Here is a 12099-nt window from a genome sequence, read left to right as displayed (position 1 = left end):
CAGATCAGACCTGTTTGACAGATCTATTTTCTGCCAGTCTTGATGACTTTGGGTCTATCTCAGTACCCTCCAGGTGTCTGGTACTCGGGTCAAACCAATTTTCCTTTTATAAATACACCCTTAGGGCCCATTCTTAGAAACTACAGCACTGAGGAAAGATGTCGGGCAGATGTCACCTAAATGTACCTGCCTCTGAAGATCAAAGACACAAACTCCTTTAAATGGAACTCTTTGGTAATCCAACGGAGGCTCTCGTCACTTAACGGTTCTGAAAGGGTCACACGTGCTTTAATCTCTGAACCCTGGTCTTAGTGTCTCAGGTTCACACCTGGCCCACGATACCACGACTCATTTTTTTAAGAACATTCAAACCAAACCCTGCACTGGTTCTCTACATGTTCTAAAACTCTCTGCGTGTTCTAGAACTGAACTGAATTTAAGATTCGTTTTTGTCCGTCCTCCACTGGCCGGTTCCTTCAGCTTCAAAACCCGGTTGTTCCACCAGGGGGCAGAAAAGAGCAATAAACTGCAGGCCAACTTACAGGGCAGTGATACAAGAGTTCATTAGGAAGCTAACTTTCCAAAGGGATCATTTATACTTTTTTTGGACAGTGAATTGCAGTGTGTGTTGCATGTGATACAAGCTTAATTTGTGTATTCAGAAAAGTTTTAGATAACAGTAGATTAACAAACCATCACACTACTCACACCCTTCACCACACATTTAACTGGCATTTGGTCCGGGCCACGTGCCACTGGGCCGAGTTTACTGTGGCACCCTGATGTAGGTTCAGAGGTTCTTGTTGTACACTAGCAGTCTCACCATTTGAAGAGCAGCGTTTTAGCAGCGTCCACGTTGCCCAGTCTGTGCTGGAGCAACGCCAGACAGGTCAGGATGTAGGCCTGGTCCTTCTCAGTGGAAGCCACTCCAAGAGCCTTCTCATAGGCTAGGACACGAGGAGAAACACGCGCACACACACGATAAACCTGCCATTGTGTAGACATGCTACTGAACAAGGTCATTTGAAACAAAGTAAAATAGTGCTACCATTAACACTCTCTTGCAGGTGTCCGGCTCTGAAGCAGGCTAAAGCCAGGCCTGTGAGATCCTGCAGCTCCTCTAGTGGTGTGGAGGTGTAATGGCGCACTGCTTCCTCCCACCGTCCTGTGTCACTACATGAGAAAGTGTCACTAACCATTGGTGGGGAAAATACTACGTTTTGTTAGTGGTAATATCAGCTGACTGCTCTGGAGGTAACTGAATAAAAGAAGCATGTTTCTGTGAACATCTGTTAATGTTAATAACAGACAGGGAGTTACCACAGAGCCCGTGCTAAGCCCCTTAGAGCGAAGTTCAGCTCGTCTGTGTGTGGGCTGTTCTGATGCAGTTCCACCGCCCTGAAACACAGAGGGCAGAGATAACTAACCTTAAATACAAACACTAGCAAATAAATGATCAGACACTTATATATACAATTACAAGGAGACACATTATTAGACCTAAACCTTTACAAGAACCGTGAAGGGGAAAAAAACCCATGAATATTAACATACACAGCAGCTGGTAGTCAAGTAATCATTCATTCGTGCATATAAGGTCTCATTCAGATAATCAGATATTAACATGTACAAGGGCTGGTAAACAAAGGGCCAGGCACAGCTGCGTGCGTGTGTGTGTGTGTGTGTGTGTGTGTGTGTGTGTGTGTGTGTGCGCGTGCGTGCGTGCGTGCGTGCGTGAGTCGTCTTCACCTCCTATAAGCCTCCGTGGCCTGTTTCCTCAGCTGTAGGTGCTCGTTCAGGAAGCCCAGCATCACAAACGCGTCTGCGTCCGACCGAATCCTTTCTGCAGATACACAAATCAAAAGGCTTGAACAAACAAGGCACCCTCAAACACAAAAAGACCTCGTGTCCAACTTAAATACTTTCAAAAGTTTCACCCTCTTCTTTCCATGTTCAGCCACGCCGTTGCAGGACTAAAGGTCATACCTGTGTACTTGCTCAAAGCCACTTGGGCGGAGGAGACGGCTTTCATCTGGACTATGTTGTAGAGGTACAGCTCGGAGTCGCGGTTACTCTTGTCCAACAGAGTGGAACACACCCAGTAGGCATAACCCTTCACTCCTTCAGTCTAACGCACAGAAAACACCACAGCAAACACTCATCAGTAAACACCGGTGACGTCTGCAGAGGACGAGGTGGTGTGACGTTGTGACGTTGTTTACATGAGTGCTTAGCTCTGTGGTGTGTCTGAAGAGGTCCATGGTGTCGTAGCTTTCCACGGTCTCAGCGATTAGAGCCTAGGAGATAGCAGAGGGGACGGAGTTAGCTAGCACTCAGCGGCTAAAAGGCTAAAAATGGTTTTAGACGTCTCGGGTTGATCTGCACGATCTCGTCTTCACCTGTCCAATCCAACAGTTGACGTAAAGCGGTTCCAGGGACTGTGCAATCTTGAAGGCCTCGTGGGCCAGCTAGGAACCAAGCCAAAGATCAGAAAACAAGGCATCAGCAAAAGGTCCAGGAGGGGATGTTCGGAGGCAAATGTGTGTACATAATGCAAAGCATAAATGTGTGTAAATGTGTGAGTGAATATTTATAAGTCACCTCAATGCTGCCGTTCTTGAGATACAGCGCTCCAAGGTTCGTCCATGCCACAACGTTCTGAAGACACAAGACCACACCATCAGCTCAACGCCGAGACACTTAACGCAACACTTAACGCTGGGACGGCACTTACATTCGATTCCACTTTAACTGATTTGATAAAGCTGTGCTGTGCGAGTGCAAGGTTATCAATTCCTGAGAAATACAGAGACATGAACATGAACCTTTTAACTTTAGGTCGCACCATTTAATCTCTTTAACAAAGCTCATCATTTCAGCTCTGTTACCTTTAGCCATGGCCACAACTCCCAGCGTATTCCAGTACGTGTGATTCGCACTATCCAACATGACAGCCTTCTTAACACACTAGGGACAGATCAGACCACATACACACACACACACACACACACACACACACACACACACACACGTCTTAGTTCACTTTCCCGTGTTTCCTGGCATCTCGTTTCAAACAGGACACAGTGGGACACCTGGCCCAAGATCAGAGTACCTGCAGGGCTTTCTCCCGCAGCAGCTGGGCGTCCTGTTCCACGGGCTGGTCCTGGATCAGTCTGGACTGGTGGTAATAGTTGAGGCCCAGGTCACACCACAGACCCGGTGCCTCTGCCATCACTTTCAGCGCATGGATGTAGCATCTAGAACGCAGAGGTCACTAAACATGACGCACGTTTCTAGTGAACTTCTAGGGTGCGAGTATGTGCTGATGATGTATGTGTGTGGACGACGCACCTCTCCCCCAAACTCAGCAGCTGTTTCTGGTTCAACATCTGGTCCTGAGCGTGCGGTTCAGCGCCACAGAGAGGCCCAGGCACCAGCACGCTGGCCCGGTTTGGAGACACGCCACTGCAGGTGGTGCACATGTCCCCGAGGAGCTTCCATAGACAGGACAGGTCTGGACGCTTCTGCACCGCCCTACACACACACACACACACACACACACACACACACACACACAGAGAGACAGACAGACAGACAGACAGACAGACAGACAGACATTCCACTCATAAGATGTTTTAAAAACATTAACATAAGACGTTCTCCTTTCTTATGGACTTACAGAAGTTTTAAAGCCACAGAAAATATGGCACGTGAATAAGTTCTTAATGGCACCTGAATAAGTTCTTAATGGCTTCCTGTATCAGGTCTACTGCTCTGCCATCCAGGAAGTCCTCCATTGCACTCTTAGCCAAGGCCAAAAGACATTCACCCAGTCCTGATGACCACAAACAACAATATTATACATTCATATTCATGAATATTTATACCTGAAAATTTACATATTTTAAAACAACATAGTTCAAAAATACAGAGGGGAAAGCAGAGCATTTTGTTGTCATAACAACAAAAAAAATCCATAATTTACTTTTAAAAAGTCCTGACTGAAGACACCCCCACGTGCACATCTACAGACATGCACACACACACACACACACACACACACATGCCCACATGTCCACACACGCGCGCTCCCTCACCCTTGAGTGCTGGCACGTACTCTTCCCTCGCTAGGATCTGACGGTACTCCCCCGCCGCCTCCGAGAAGCGGCCCAGGACCTGTTTGATGGCGGCTGTCTGGTACAGGCTGTAGATGGAGTCGGGCTGGAGGTCGTGCGCCTTGCCAAAGGCTTTGAGGGCCGCCGTAAAGCTGTGGCGGTTCAGGTAGGCCTCCCCCAAGCATTCCCAACAAACCCAGTCCTGAGGGTCAGCCCGCAGTGCTGCCTGCAGACTGTAGGGAGAGCAGTTACACAGTTACATTTTACTACTAATAAAGTGTTTAATAATTTAATAAAGGAGACGGAACTGTTGCTGGTTATAGGTTTGTCTCTTACTCTGCAATAGCCTGTGGGTGCTGGCCCACTTTAAGGTGATACAGGCCTCTCCTCAGCCAGGCCCACTTGGCCGAACCCGGAGTGGCTTTCTCAGTCACGGCCTGCAGGACGGCTAAAGCAGACTCCTACCAAGCAGAAGACGCATCTTCAGCACGTCAAGGATAAAAAAGAAACTGGTGGTTCTCTACAGGCCCAAAATGGAGGATGATGGGGGGGGGGGGGGCTCTCACCATGTCTCCCAGAGCCATCCTGAGATCTACAGTGGCTGCCCCCGCCTCCACGTCCGTGGGGTCCAGCTCGAACGCTTTCTTATAACAGCCCCGTGCCCGGCCCGGGTCGCTGACCACCTCCCTGTAGTAGTGGCCCAGGTAGCGGAACACGGGGCCCAGGTAGGGGTCCAGCTTGGCAGCCTGGACAGGAGCAGACCAGATAAGCAGACCCGACACGGCTGGTACTTAAAACTACACCTCAATACCAAACGTGGAAAGGAGCAGGACGTCGGATAAACACGATGTGGACCATAATGACAACACAATAAAAACTAGTGAGACTGAAGAGGAGAGCAGGTGGAGACATGTTCTGCAGGTGGAGACATGGTCTGCAGGTGGAGACATCTCCTGCAGACCCACCTTCAGCAGATGAGTTTGGACTTTGCTCCTGTCCCTACGCGTGTCCCCCCCCATGCTCCAGTACACACGCCCCAGCAGAAAGTACAGCTCGCCGCTGTCTGGACTCAGGGACAGAGCTCTCGCAAAGCTATGAAGCACAGGAGAAACGTTCACACATGCAGATATAAATACATATAAAACTGTGTGCGTGTTTATTAGAGTGAGAGATAAAACGTTACTCACCTCTGCTCTGCCTGCCCAAGCTCCGCCTTAGCCAGGTGGGCCTGCCCCTTTAGGGACACGCCCTCCACGCAGTCCGGATGGGAGTTCAGCAACTCGGAGGAAACCTTCAGGAGGTAGAAATGTATCCCACAGCACAGAGCAGTTACGACACACTTTTAATCAAAACACAACAATAAAAATATATAATAAACAGATGTGAATACTCAGTACCTGAAACGCCTCTTCAAGCTGCCCCTTCTGCAGATACGCTCTCCCTTTCAGTGCCAACATAGCAGGATCGTTGCTGGCGTCTGGCATCTGAACAAGACACATTTAGGTCACGTAATACTGGAGCCACTGCGAGACATAGTGGGGAACCTGGAGCAGTGGCCTACCTGCACTAACATCTGGAGGGCTTCATCTGCACTCTGTAGCGTCTCAGACTTCACTAGAGCCTCCAGCTTCAACCTCAGCAGCTTCTGGGTCCAGTCATCAGCGTGGCCTGCACACACCTTCAGCCCTGAAACACACACACACACACACACACACACACACACACACACACACACACACACACACACACACACACACACACACACACACACACACACACACACAATAATCTACAAGCTAGAAATTCCACCGTTTTTAGTACATCTGTATAATTCACCTTAAATGCTTTCCATATATGAAATAAACCTCTTAAAATTCCATGACCTATGGGACACCTGTACACTTACAGTACAAATAATTCACATTTTCGCTGGCAGACTGTTTGTATTACTTGAGAGACTGCTGAAGAATAATTCTCTTTTTCGCACACAGTTATCACAGAAATGTCCACACGGCAGGTGGTGTGAGCTGTTTTGTACCTTGACTGGAGGACACGGCACTGTCACCATATTTGTGCATTTTGAGCTGAGCCAGGGCAAGGTTGTACAAGCCGAGAACACTGGACCACATCCGCCCCAGTCCTGCAGACAAGGGTACCAGAAGGTTCAGGCAAGGATACTAGAACGTCCAGGCAAGAAACAGCAAAATCCAGACAAAATAACTCTGTCAGCTGAACTGAAAGATGTTTTTAAACACACACCAACTTCATACTGACCGTGACAGAAGTTTTTCACAGCGTCCTCATATTTTTTGTCCTGAAGGGCCTTTACCCCCAGGCCGAAGTGGCCCACTGAACTGACTGGGTCCATCTCCAGGAGACGCGTGTAGCAGCAGACAGCAGCCTCGCCACAATCACCTACCGTCAAACACACCACAGACTCCCTTTAGCAACAAACATTTGCTGAACATCCACGCTATCGGAGGTGAGCTTCAGGCTGCTTGCCTGTTAGCAGAATACGATTCCAACACTTGCATTCCCTTACCCAAAGCCAGGTAGTGTTCCCCTAGAACCTCTAAGGGATACGAGTCTAACCCAACGCCAGGTAGTGTTCCCCTAGAACCTCTAAGGGATACGAGTCTTACCCAACGCCAGGTAGTGTTCCCCTAGAACCTCCAGGGGATACGGGTCTTTCGGGTAGAGAAGAAGCACCGTCTCACACATCTCCTTCAACTTCTCCGCTTCATGAGGAAGCTGGCACAGAGAAGATAACATTTATACACAGTCCATATGCTTTACTATATTTTTACTACTCAGGATTCCTGAAAATACAAGGTGTTCGTTACTTACTTTAGAGAGACATTTAATGTAATCTTGTGTAAGCTCTCTGTGGTCCTCACTGGGTACATTTTCTGTTAGTTCAAGAGCTTTTTCAAATGCAGACAAGAGCTGAAAATGGGATATATAGATTTCGATGAACATAAGAATATAAAGCCATAGCAAAGCAAAGAACGTCAGTACGGGATGGCTAACATTATCTACTGACAATAATCATCACGTTTTTGCTTTCAGGGCAGGTTAGTCAGACACGTGCTCCACACGTGCGTCCAGATGTTCCACTCACGTGCTGCTGCGTCTCGTTGTCCTGCTGCTCCACGCTGGCCTGGAGCAGCCTGGTCATCTCCCTCCAGAGCTCCAGCCGCTCAAAGTTCTCCAGCGCCTCCTCCGCCTCCTTCACCTGGATGAGCCTCCGCCATACCCTGGCCACCTGCAAGAAGGTCACACCACACCGAAGGTCACACCACACCGACGGACACACCACACCGACGGACACACCACACCGACGGACACACCACACCGACGGACACACCACACCGACGGACACACCACAGCGACGGTCACACCACAGCGACGGTCACAGCACAGCGACGGACACAGCACAGCGACGGACACAGCACAGCGACGGACACAGCACAGCGACGGACACAGCACAGCGACGGACACAGCACAGCGACGGTCACAGCACAGCGACGGTCACAGCACAGCGACGGACACAGCACAGCGACGGACACAGCACAGCGACGGACACACCACACCGACAGACACACCACACCGACAGACACACCACACCGACAGACACACCACACCGACAGACACACCACACCGACAGACACACCACACCGACAGACACACCACACCGACGGACACACCACACCGACGGACACACCACACCGACGGACACAGCACAGCGACGGACACAGCACAGCGACGGACACAGCACAGCGACGGACACAGCACAGCGACGGACACAGCACAGCGACGGACACAGCACGGCGACGGACACAGCACGGCGACGGACACAGCACGGCGACGGACACAGCACGGCGACGGACACAGCACGGCGACGGACACAGCACGGCGACGGACACAGCACGGCGACGGACACAGCACGGCGACGGACACAGCACGGCGACGGACACAGCACAGCGACGGACACAGCACAGCGACGGACACACATCACAAATTGTGAATTTCCCCCATCATGTTGACTGTTTTGGGACTAATAAAGGATTACCTTATCTAATCATACACAGACGTACAAGAACTTCCTGCCTAAAAACCATGAAATCAGAATACAACTCCAATACCTGCAAGTAGTTTTTTTCAGCCTGATAGATGTCCACCAACTTCTTGCTTACTTCAAAACATTTGACTTTATCTGAACTGCAAGCACAGACAGGTAAAAAACAACACACACATAAGACTTGAAAAAGTAAAACAATGGAGCAAAAAAAGCTTCTTAGTTCCCAAGTACTTACGTTTCATATAAAGTTATGAGTTTTTGATAGATTTTGGGCAGTTCAGATTTGAAGTCATCTTGGTTGCTCTTCTCATATAGATTTGCGAGGCCCTGGGAGAGAAATCAACACTAACGTTCACATTTTATAGCTCCGTGCTCTGGAGTGTCTGTTGCCTGGTGGATACAGGGGGCCTTCATCTTGCAGGATAAGTAAACACGTAAACACACACACACACACACACACACACACACACACACACACACACACAAACACACTACACACTCTTAACACTTCTAACATGACATTTAAACACTTCCAACACTCATTAGAGTGATTATAACATAACAGAGAGTCATTATAATATGAAACATGCTGACTACTTATGCAGCCAGACCAACATGTGCAGAAGACCCACCTGCCATGCAAGCAGCTGTTGGGGCTCCAGGTCCGTGGCCTTCCTGTAGGCTGCCCTGGACTGGTCGGCCTGGTCCAGCTCGCTGGCCGCCACCCCGATGAACACCCAGGCGTTGTAGTTGTTCTTCTCAAGTTTGAGGACAGCCTGACACACAGGAGGGAAAGGTGTGTTATCAGAACAGGATCACCTGGTTGGTGCAGGCCGGACGCCACAGGGCTGCTGTAGTCTCACCTTACAGTGTTTCAACGCATCTTTAAACTCCTTGTTTTTGATGGCCTCTCTGGCGCTTTTTAAAGCTGCCTTCACCTCTTTATTTGACATTGTCTAGGAGAGAAATAACAACAACAATAATAATAATAATAATAATAATAATAATACATTTTATTTAATGGCGCCTTTCTTGGCACTCAAGGTCACCTGACACAATTTAATTTAACCAACAAATTAAAAATACACAATAAAAATGAATACAAAAAAAGAAACAGTGCAAGTAGAATTCACAGGTCATTGGCAACTTTAAGCAAGTGAGTTTTAAGTTTGATTTTAAAATGTGGTAATGAATCTGTGTTGTGAAGATCAGCTGGGAGTGAGTTCCAAAGGCGTGGAGCAGCACAACTAAACGCTCTGTTCCCCATAGTGGCAAGACGGACAGGTGGAATAGTGAGATAGATAGAAGGACAAGATCTAAGGGTGCGAACTGGTGTAGCAATATGAAGGAGGTCTAAAAGATATAAGGGGGCAAGATTATGGAGAGCTTTGAAAGTTAAAAGGAGTATTTTATAATGAATGCGATGAGAAATGGGAAGGCAATGAAGCTGCTGTAAAACAGGAGTGATGTGATACACTGTAGGGGTCCGTGAAATGATACGAGCAGCTGAATTTTGTACTAATTGTAATTTATGAAGGGTTTTCTGAGGTAGACCAAACAAAAGAGAATTACAATAATCTAAACGAGAAGTAACCAGACTATGAACCAAGATAGCAGTAGAGTGATGATTAAGAGAAGGACGAAGATGATTTATATTTCGAAGATGGAAATAAGCTGACTGAGTGATATTATTAACATGAGAAACAAAAGAAAGAGTGCTATCAAGGATGACACCCAGACTCTTAACCTGAGGAGAGGGAGATATGGAATAGTTATCAACCGAAATGCAGAGGTTATGACAATTAATTTAATTTAGTGCCAATCAATAGAAGTTCTGATTTATTGCAATTCAATTTAAGAAAATTTAGGGTGAACCAATGTTTTATTTCAAGGAGACAATCAGTAAGAGATTAAGGTGGGAGTGTAGCATTAGGTTTGGTTGAAAAGTACAGCTGGGTGTCATCCGCGTAGCAGTGAAACTGAATATCATGCTTACGAAAAATATATCCAAGGGGAAGAACATAAATAATAAATAACAAGGGAACACCTAACAGGTGTATTAAGGTTATGCAAGATAATATAGCCAACCTATCGATCTATATCTATAATATATGTATAAAGCTGACACCGTAACACACAGATGTGCCAGTAAGTGTCCAAGTGTTCAGCTCGTTTGAATTACACACCTGTCCACAGGTTCACCTGCATAATACAAATAAGAACAAATAACAGGAACACCTGAGGTAACCAAAACAGAGTGAGATATAAATGATTTTAACTGAACAAACTGAGTGCGGCCAGAGAGATAAGAGCGGAACCAATGAAGAGGTATATGTGCAATGCCATAGAGAGTCTGTCGAGGAGGATGTCGTATCAAAAGCCGCAGTCAGATCAAGCAGAAGTAATAGATAGTAGACCAGAATCAGCAGCAAGAAGGAGATCATTGGTGATCTTAAGAAGTGCCGTTTCAGTACTATGAAGTGGACGGAAACCAGATTGAAGTTGTTCATATAGATCATTATCAGCCAAATGAGCATGAATTTGAGTATTGGGGTTACAACAGCTGCTTTGAGAGCAAGGGGAAAGACACCAGTGGAAAGGAAAGAATGTATAATGTCTGTAATGAGAGGGGACACAGAGGAGAGACTAGCTTTAACAAGAACAGTTGGAAGGGGATCTAATGGACAAGTTGAAGATTTTGATTTTTGAATTAATTTAGAAACATCATTAACTGAGGGAAGTGTGAAAGCTGAAAGTAGATTAAGAGAGGCAAACGGAGGTGATGAAATTAATGCCAAAGGAACAGTTGGTAAAAGTAGTTGCTGGTGTATGTAGGCCTACTATTTTTGAGGAGCAGAATGATACATTATTACAAAAGTCAGAACAATATAAATGGGGAGGAAGTGAGTCTGGTGGTGAGTCTTTGCAACTAGTGAAAAGAGGGCCTTGGAATTACCCTCATTTGAACTAATTAAATTGGAATAATATGTGGATTTAATTGTAGAAATGGAATCTTTATAATCAAAAATGTGATTTAAACACATCTCTTTATGTACGGTGAGACCAGTCTTCCTGTAAAGTCTTTCAAGTTGGCGACCTTTTGCTTTTAACTGTCTAAGAGTTGAAGTAAACCAGGGTGCAGTGCGAGTGAATCAAACAGATCTGGTTTTAAGTGGAGCAAGGTCATTTAGGAGCTTATGAAGGGATGTATTGTAATGTGAAAGAAGTTCATCTGAAGTAGAAGATGGATCAATACTAGGAAGACTATTGATACAACAAGATAAATGATTCAAGTTAATATCCTTGATTTTACCATACGTTATGTTACGTGGAGGGTTAGATTTAGAAAGTGGGATATTGACAACAAATGATAGCAACATGGGATGAGAAAGAGGAAAGGAATCAGCTTAACAGTCAACAAGTCTAACACCTGAACAACAAATTAAATCTAGAGTATTTCCTTTAACATGCGTGGGGACATCAATATATTGCTGTAGCCCACAACTGTCCAAACAAGATATGAAATCTTTTTTAAGAGAATTATGATCATCGTGCACATGGATATTAAAATCTCCCACAAGTATTGTGCAGGTGAACCTGTGGACAGGTGTGTACTCCAAACGAGCTGAACACTTGGACACTTGGCACATCTGTGTGTTACGGTGTCAGCTTTATACACATATTATAGATATAGATCAATTGGTTGGCTATATTATCTTGCATAACCTTAATACACACAAATACACATCTCAGCAATATAACAGACACATTTTACACACATAAATAAACTATAAATGACGCGACTCACCACTCGGCAGCTTTCACTGGAGGGGAAGACTGCGCATGCGCCAACCTACAAGCTCGTCATCATTCCGCGACACTTTAAGAACGGAAAACAAAATA

The 12099-nt window shown here is 46.4% G+C and overlaps 1 protein-coding gene across 2 annotated transcripts in view; it reads right to left on the bottom strand.

Moving 5' to 3' along the window:
• skic3 (SKI3 subunit of superkiller complex) overlaps positions 1-12099 on the bottom strand; it is a 20222-nt gene extending 8123 nt beyond the window's left edge. The window contains exons 1-30 of one of the 2 annotated variants that reach the window (XM_076998088.1): positions 12005-12099; positions 9060-9152; positions 8829-8972; positions 8432-8523; positions 8261-8336; positions 7237-7380; positions 6963-7061; positions 6758-6866; positions 6390-6530; positions 6154-6255; positions 5677-5801; positions 5513-5599; positions 5303-5406; positions 5081-5207; positions 4682-4861; positions 4452-4576; positions 4098-4348; positions 3733-3835; positions 3352-3534; positions 3113-3257; positions 2889-2967; positions 2735-2796; positions 2602-2658; positions 2400-2468; positions 2223-2297; positions 1987-2128; positions 1750-1843; positions 1321-1398; positions 1049-1173; positions 824-947 (exon numbers count right to left, since the gene is read on the bottom strand). In XM_076998088.1, coding sequence (XP_076854203.1) covers positions 824-947; positions 1049-1173; positions 1321-1398; positions 1750-1843; positions 1987-2128; positions 2223-2297; positions 2400-2468; positions 2602-2658; positions 2735-2796; positions 2889-2967; positions 3113-3257; positions 3352-3534; positions 3733-3835; positions 4098-4348; positions 4452-4576; positions 4682-4861; positions 5081-5207; positions 5303-5406; positions 5513-5599; positions 5677-5801; positions 6154-6255; positions 6390-6530; positions 6758-6866; positions 6963-7061; positions 7237-7380; positions 8261-8336; positions 8432-8523; positions 8829-8972; positions 9060-9149 — 3332 coding nt within the window. In that variant the 5' untranslated portion in view covers positions 9150-9152; positions 12005-12099. The remainder of the gene's footprint in view (positions 1-823; positions 948-1048; positions 1174-1320; positions 1399-1749; positions 1844-1986; positions 2129-2222; positions 2298-2399; positions 2469-2601; positions 2659-2734; positions 2797-2888; positions 2968-3112; positions 3258-3351; positions 3535-3732; positions 3836-4097; positions 4349-4451; positions 4577-4681; positions 4862-5080; positions 5208-5302; positions 5407-5512; positions 5600-5676; positions 5802-6153; positions 6256-6389; positions 6531-6757; positions 6867-6962; positions 7062-7236; positions 7381-8260; positions 8337-8431; positions 8524-8828; positions 8973-9059; positions 9153-12004) is intronic. The other variant, XM_076998087.1, reaches the window with a different exon arrangement.

Source organism: Brachyhypopomus gauderio, chromosome 3 (genome assembly GCF_052324685.1).
Source record: "Brachyhypopomus gauderio isolate BG-103 chromosome 3, BGAUD_0.2, whole genome shotgun sequence".
Lineage (NCBI taxonomy): Eukaryota > Metazoa > Chordata > Actinopteri > Gymnotiformes > Hypopomidae > Brachyhypopomus > Brachyhypopomus gauderio.
The sequence above is the reverse complement of the archived record's forward strand: the minus strand, read 5'-3'. Positions and strand labels throughout refer to the sequence as shown.